Source organism: Peromyscus eremicus, chromosome 1, assembly GCF_949786415.1.
Source record: "Peromyscus eremicus chromosome 1, PerEre_H2_v1, whole genome shotgun sequence".
In the NCBI taxonomy this organism is placed as follows: Eukaryota; Metazoa; Chordata; class Mammalia; order Rodentia; family Cricetidae; genus Peromyscus; species Peromyscus eremicus.
In genome coordinates, this window is record NC_081416.1 from 95,817,563 (window position 1) to 95,824,683 (window position 7,121).

Sequence of the window (7,121 nt, forward strand, 5' to 3'; positions counted from 1 at the left end):
CAGTGGAGTAGGACATACTTCTTACCAACTAATACCAGAAATTCTGTATTATGTCCTCTGTCTCATGAGAAGGTAAGGGGGAAAAAGTGTCACTGGATAGACACACATGCTACAGCAGTCAGACCACCGGAGAAGTGTTATACGAGATGCAGCCTACCAGAAACATGATGTTGAGGGAGGCTGGGAGTGGAAGAATAAAGAATCTAAAATAACCCAAATTCTATTTTCTTTTGCACTTGCCATTATGAATGTCCCAAGACAGGGGAGCTTGATTTCACGGTACATGAAAGCCAATTCTTTAGATAGTGAGCTGCACAGAAGGGCAGAGAGCAAGTCGGGAGAGGCAAGAAGGCAACAACCGTATATAAGTGAATTTGTTTCTTCATGCTAGGTCACCCGCTCATCAACCACCTAACACTCTCTCACAGCCTGCTCAAGCTTTGCTCGTCATAAGTATTTTTTATGTCTGTCTTTGCATCACACACTACTGGGGTAGTGCTAATTATCAGACTGACTTTGCTCCCAACATACAGCTAACAAAGTGCAAGCATGTCCTGTAATTCATGTACTTGTTATTATATTGGTTTTTACTTTGGGTTATACATATTAATCACTAGTTATATTTGTAATATCATTTGGCTGGTCTGGTGGACAGTCCTTCCATATACTTGAATATATTTATTTAACTGATGCTCATTTTGGAACGATTGTGAATGGAATTTTTTCTTTTTCCATCTGTTAAGTTTTCATGATTGTTTCTTCAAAAAAAAAAAGCATGCAAAGGGGCTCTCAGAAGCACATCCAACCCCCTCCCCCTCCATCATGTCTAGAATGCCACCATAGAGTTTAGGAGAAGTTGAAATCCACATACCTCATGGAGAAGGTTTTTTTATTTCTTTTGTAAACCCCAACAAAGCACCTTTTGGAAGCCTTGCCTGAGTTCTCTGGTCCTAAGAGCATACACAATAGGGTTGAGGGAAGGAGGGATAATGTTGTGCATCATAATGAGCAAAACTGGGATCAAGGTGGTCTTGGTCTCTGCCAGGTGAGTTACTGAAATCACTACAACAACAGTGTAGAAGAAAAAAAATGAGGATGAGGTGGGAGCTACAAGTGCTCAGAGCCTTAGAAACAGCGTCAGCTGAATCGAGTCTGAGTACCGAGCGCAGAATCAAAGTATATGACAATATTATGAGACCCAGGTCACTCCCCATTCCAAGCCACGCCAGGATTAACTGGCAAATGCTATTTGGCCTCCTGTCATCACAAGCTAGGCTTGTGACGCCAAGGTTAGAGCACAGGCAATGATCGATTTCATTTCTGGAACAATAGTTCCGCTGGGCCACAAGCACAGCCACTGGAATGACGAACAAGCCATTTCTCAGCACCATAAACAGGGTGGCTTTTAAGATCAAGGAATTGGTGATGATTGATGAGTAATGGAGAGGATAACAAATAGCTACATATCTATCAAAAGCCATGCAGAGGAAGATGCCAGACTCCATGCCTACAAAATAGTGAATGGCATAAATCTGAGCAAAACACTCCAGAAGGCTAATGACCTTGGCATCGAACCAGAAGATGGCCAGGATCTTCGGCATGATGGTGGTGGCGAGGCCCATGTCCACCACAGAGAGGATGCCCAGGAAAAGGTACATGGGCTGCTTCAAGGAAGGGTCCCGACAGATGGTGATGAGAATGAGGACGTTTGTCCCTATTGCTGAGAGCTAGAGCAGGGCCAATGGCAGGGAGAGCCAGTGCTGCCAGCTGTGGAGGCCTGGGAATCCCATCAGAATGAACTCAGACACCTGGAACTTGGTGCTATTGAAGTCTTTGAGAGATGCAGATATTTTCCTGTGAGGAAGAGAAAAGAGAGGGTTTTCAATGTTGTGTTCTCTGAACATAAACATCATTAAAGCATGTTTTTCTCTTACATTAAAGGTTCCTTTTTATTCAATGAATAGGTATTTAGGAATTTTACATACTTTCTAAAACCACGTCTAAAATTCCCATTTCCATTCTTTATTTGAAAAGCAAAAACATGTCATTGTTATTGAAGGGCTAATTGAAACACTTAAGATTATTAGTACTTAAACACTTAGTATTATAGTTTACATGTCATCAATCTCACTCTTATAATATGGAACTGAGGGTTCTAGATCATATTGTAAAGTCAACTACATAATGTACAGCATGTGCAAATGTACATACTAAAAAACTCAGCAATATTTTTAGTCAAAGTCTACTAGTTTGAATACTCTCTTGGGAGAGCCACTAAGAGATACAGTGTCTTCATGATCAAATCATGATGAACTTCAGAGTTCATTTTATTTTTTTATTTTTGGTTTCTTGAGACAGGGTTCTTCTGGGTAACAGCCCTGGCTGTCCTGGAACTCATTCTGTAGCCCAGCCTCACCTTAAACTCACAGAGATCTGCCTGCCTCTGCTCCTGAGTGCTGGGATTAAAGGCGTGCGCCACCACCACAGAGTTAATTCTTACAAATACAGCTCTGATTGTTGATTCAATCAGTGTAATGGTGGCAGACTAAGTAAAAGTAATGTTTTTTAGTCCCTCCCTGCCCCCACATTCTGTCTCAGTAGATTTAGCACAGTTTTGGGATACCCAACAATCACCTTCCAGAGATTTTCTGCTGTAAGAGCTGTGTTCCTGGAAGTCTTGACTGTTGTTAGGACTGGATCCCTCATTATCTGTCCATGTCTGAAAATCTGTTCGATTTTTTTTCAATGAAAAGTTTCATAGCTTCTGGTAAAGGGGAAGACATGGGTGACAAACAGCTTTGCCATTTGGTGACAAACAGAGGTGTCTTTTGTATGTTACAGTGAAATTCACCAATTGCAATTTTCTGCTTTTCCCCAAGGTCTTCAGCATATCCTCCTGGGGGGCAGAGTTTCTTGACTGCAGTTGGAGTTCTTAGTTTTCTTAGTATTTTGGTTCATACTTGAATCACTAGATGTAAATGAGACATTTATGTCTTCAGCTCCCAGTGTGCATGCTGCATGTTATCATGTGACAAGCTCTATCTGTGGAGATCTCTTTCTATGTTCAGTCTCTCATGGGTATACTAGTGCAAGATGGTATCTGCATTCTGAATTGTGAAAAAGCCCACAGAAGAGACAGGATGACTCCACTTGCAATGCATTCAGGAGATGAGTCGGTTGCTTCACATTTTGCCTTCTCACTGTGTATGAAGACATCAAGAAGCAGCTTTAGGATGTAGGGAAAGAGAACTCTTTCTTAAAGAAAAGAATAAGGGCTTGTGGTAGGGCTTGCTGGAGCTCAGATAAAGAAGTAAATTCTATGGTATAAGAAGCAATAAATAAGACTCACCACACCTATTAAGAGGTTTGCATTGATAGAGATATTTTGAAGAATAGTTTAGATTAAATAAATAAATAACTCTGAGTCTTTGAAATTATTGAATGCACAACTACAATCTAAAGATGTAGAATGTCTCCAGCTAAAAACAAAGGTGGAAATTCAGAGAGTGATGAGGAGTTTAAATCCTCATCAAACCAGGAGGTTGAAAAGGTGAGCTGTGATTTGAAGACCCGTGCTTTGGAATAAGAGCTGGAACTGACGAGGAAAGAATGTAATGGTTTCAAAATAGAGAACTAGAAAAAGCCAAACAGATAGATCCATCTAAGACAGACAAAGTCTATGATGGGGGTCTCTAAGTGATGTTTTAAAGCCACCATCAGAATGTACATGTCAGTGCTATGGTAGAATGGATATGATAGACAGTCTCTTACTGCGGTGCTTGGTGTTATTAGAGTATCAGGAAGTTCAAAAGGTTTATGGCAAGAGAAATAAACTTAAAGGTCACAACTATGTGGGCTGCAGGGTGTGAGTCCATGGTAGAAAGCCATGCCACCATACACAGCTGAGGGTTTGACTCTTGCCACTAACAAAAAAAATTACAGTTAACAATTTTACTCACTAGGGAAATTCCAAAATAAATATGAGATCTGTTTTTAAAAGATCCTCAGTTGAAAGGCAGTGTTATCACGCAAATGCAACTAGAGTTTATCTATCCATTTCTTCATCTCTTCAGAAACGTTGTAGAATTGAGTGAGTGCCTTGTTTCCATTGTATCTTTCACTGTATTGTTTCCCATTGTATGCTCGACTTAGTTGTTTATTCACCAATAAACAGCTAGAATTTTAGTATGTAATTATGGGATATTTAATTTTGTAAATTACCTACATATGATTGTATAGATATCCATTCATATTTTATACAGCCTTTTAAAAAAGTATTGTCATAAACATGTAAAGATTTGCAGAAATAAACCATGCTGAAGTTTAGGGGATAAATACATTTTATTTTATAGTCTATGTTGTGTACAAACAAACTTGAGATTGCAAAAGAATGAGGTTAAGCAATGCTAAATGACAATAACTAAATTTTTCACCTTAATGTGCCATATAATGGAGATATATCTTAATGCTTTGTGTTAGTTGAGCCTTAGTAGATCTATAAAGACAGAATTTGGCCACATGTAATGATGCTTTTAATTATTTTATTAGAAATGTTTAATATGAGATATATCCTCAAATCATCAAGTACACAGTACAATGCTATGTACGTTGTTGTACACAGATCTCCCAGGCTTTTCCTATACAACTGAATCTTCATAACTAGGGAACAAATTTCATATCCTATCTCAAGAAAAAGCCATTCCATCACAGTGAAGGAGCTACAGTGATGTATTTAGAATCGTGTTAAAATTAGACTCCTACTTCTTCAAATTCGGCTGTTTGTCATGCCCTTTATTTTCTTGGTCCATCATCTGAGTGGAAAACCAGCCTGTCTCTTGCACATGCACACACACACACACACACACACACACACACACACACTTGAATTATTTATTTTCTTTGCCTCACTCACATCTTTTTTCTGCATACTCACTTGGTTGTAATTGTTTTTTATTTCTTTGTGATTTGTTCTTTCTCCAACTATCTGGCCTTTCCAAAGCTGCTGTTCTGTTGCTTAAAGTAACTGATGGCTTTACATTCTCATTCACTGTGCATAAAGTGTGATCAGGTGTGGCTCTGACTAAATTAAATATCACTTCTTGCCTTTAATTCCTTTATATGATGCACTACAGAAGCATTATATATATAATATATTTTAAGTATGTACACATGTGTGTTAAATATTAGCTCTTTACAAAATTATTAGTTTTTCAAAGTATTTCATTCTCAAATTTTATACCATGATAGAAGCTATTGTAGGTTTGTTGAGTATACGCACACACACACACACACACACACACACACACACACACTCAAAACACCATTTATAAAGTTATGTACCAAAGTTTTAAAACATCTTTAAGGTAGGATGTTAACAATACTAAATATAGCTTTATTCCTGATATATTCATTTTAAACACGGAATAAAAAATTGAGAGAAAATAATTTCCCCTATGGTACCACCAACAAGAAACAAATATTTGTTGTGAATATTCTTTTGCACTTATTTGTGTGGGGGGGGGGGGGCAAACATTGCCTCAATTCATGTGTGGAAATTAGAATACAGCTTTTAGTAGTCAATTCTATCCTTCCATTTTGTGGTTTCTGGAGATCAAGCTGGGGTCATCAAGCTACTTTTCAACACCTTTACCTGCCTAACCACCTCATCAACTCCAAGAAATAACTATTAACAGCAAGATACATGTTCTTTCAGTTATTTCTCATAGCTTCCATATTTCAATAAGCATATACTGCCCAGTGACTGTTTATGATGAATGCAAAATGACAAAGGTAATCTTAATGTGGCCACACCATAATTTAATGACTGAAAAGTGCAAACAGGCTTAGAGATAGGCTAGTTTTACTCTGAGGTCTTAGGTGAGCGTTCCAAAGGAGCTCAGGACAGTATCCACATCTTGAGAGTTTGAAAGTGTCAGACCCATATGTTTGGACAAGCCTGGCATTTCTCTGAGGCCCTCAGACCACACAGCCTTTTTCATTTGGTAGAATCTAATCTTATTTCTTTTTTAAGATATACATTTCATTTACTTATTTTTATTTCATGGTATTTAATTTTTAATATTATGTAGAATTATTAAATTAAGTCGATTGATGTATAGTTCACCTAAAATATTTTATGCTTATTTTTATAGAAATTTATTCTGTCAGTAATATTGAAAGGCCTTGTTCTTAATGTCCAGCTCTACTCAGGAGTCTACGCAACTGATCTAAAAAGATGAAACTATTGCTACTGCAGACCTGAGAGCTTCCTTCCTTGCTCATCATCCTTCCTCCACCCAGTGTGGACTGTGACAACGAATTGTCATCCTCTCTCTTCTTCTCTGAGAAAAATTATTTTGAACTCCACCTGGGTGGTATCATGTGGTATTGTCTTCCTGTGTGGGTATTATTTCTTATAGCATAATGTTCTCTGATTCTACTTGTGTTGTCACAAATGCCAGAATTTCTTTCTTTTTAAGGCTGAATAGTGCTTGTAATATTGATACCATATTTCAGTTACTCCCTAACTTTGTTACTGTGAATACAGCTACAGTAAATGTGTTTTCAAACACTACTTTGTCAAGCTGACTTCAGATCTTCTGGGTAAAATCTGAGAAGTAGGATTACTTGATCACGTGGTAATTCTGTTTATTTTTCACTATTTTCTTTTAAATCTTCCCCTTAGTTAATGTTTCTGTTATACAATTAAGACTAGAAGTGAGTTTGAACTCATAGAAAATAAAGCATGTTTTACTTTTTAACAATTAAATTCTGGATGACATAAAATGTGTTTCTTCCATCAAAGAACGTTTCATATGCAAATATTGAAGATAGCATGGAAGTTTTATACTGAAAAATAAATTCTGCTGTTCCATACCAGCCTGGTCTTTTCTAAATTTACCCTTAGTCCTCTTCTCAAACGCTTTACCAACGTCTGTCTCCTGCTATGGTAGAGCGGAGTGCTGATTGCTTTTTGTCAGAAGTTGCCGAAACAACATTAAGTTTGGGACAAAGCACTCTATGCTTGAAGATTTAACCAATAATACTTAACAGAATTTCATAACTTACTGTCATTATGAGCAGAACCTCACAGCCTGGAGTCTTGGCAATGGAAGGAGAAA

At 37.7% G+C, this 7,121-nt stretch overlaps 1 protein-coding gene and 1 pseudogene across 1 annotated transcript; one reads left to right on the forward strand and one right to left on the reverse strand.

Moving 5' to 3' along the window:
* Positions 1-889: 889 nt before the first annotated feature.
* LOC131910307 (olfactory receptor 56B1-like) lies at positions 890-1,910 on the reverse strand. Its single transcript, XM_059262292.1, is given in 2 exon segments — positions 890-1,087; positions 1,089-1,910. Coding segments are annotated over 2 exon segments (1,020 nt in total).
* Positions 1,911-3,074: 1,164 nt separating this feature from the next.
* LOC131910416 (5-azacytidine-induced protein 2-like) lies at positions 3,075-3,696 on the forward strand (annotated as a pseudogene).
* Positions 3,697-7,121: the final 3,425 nt, after the last annotated feature.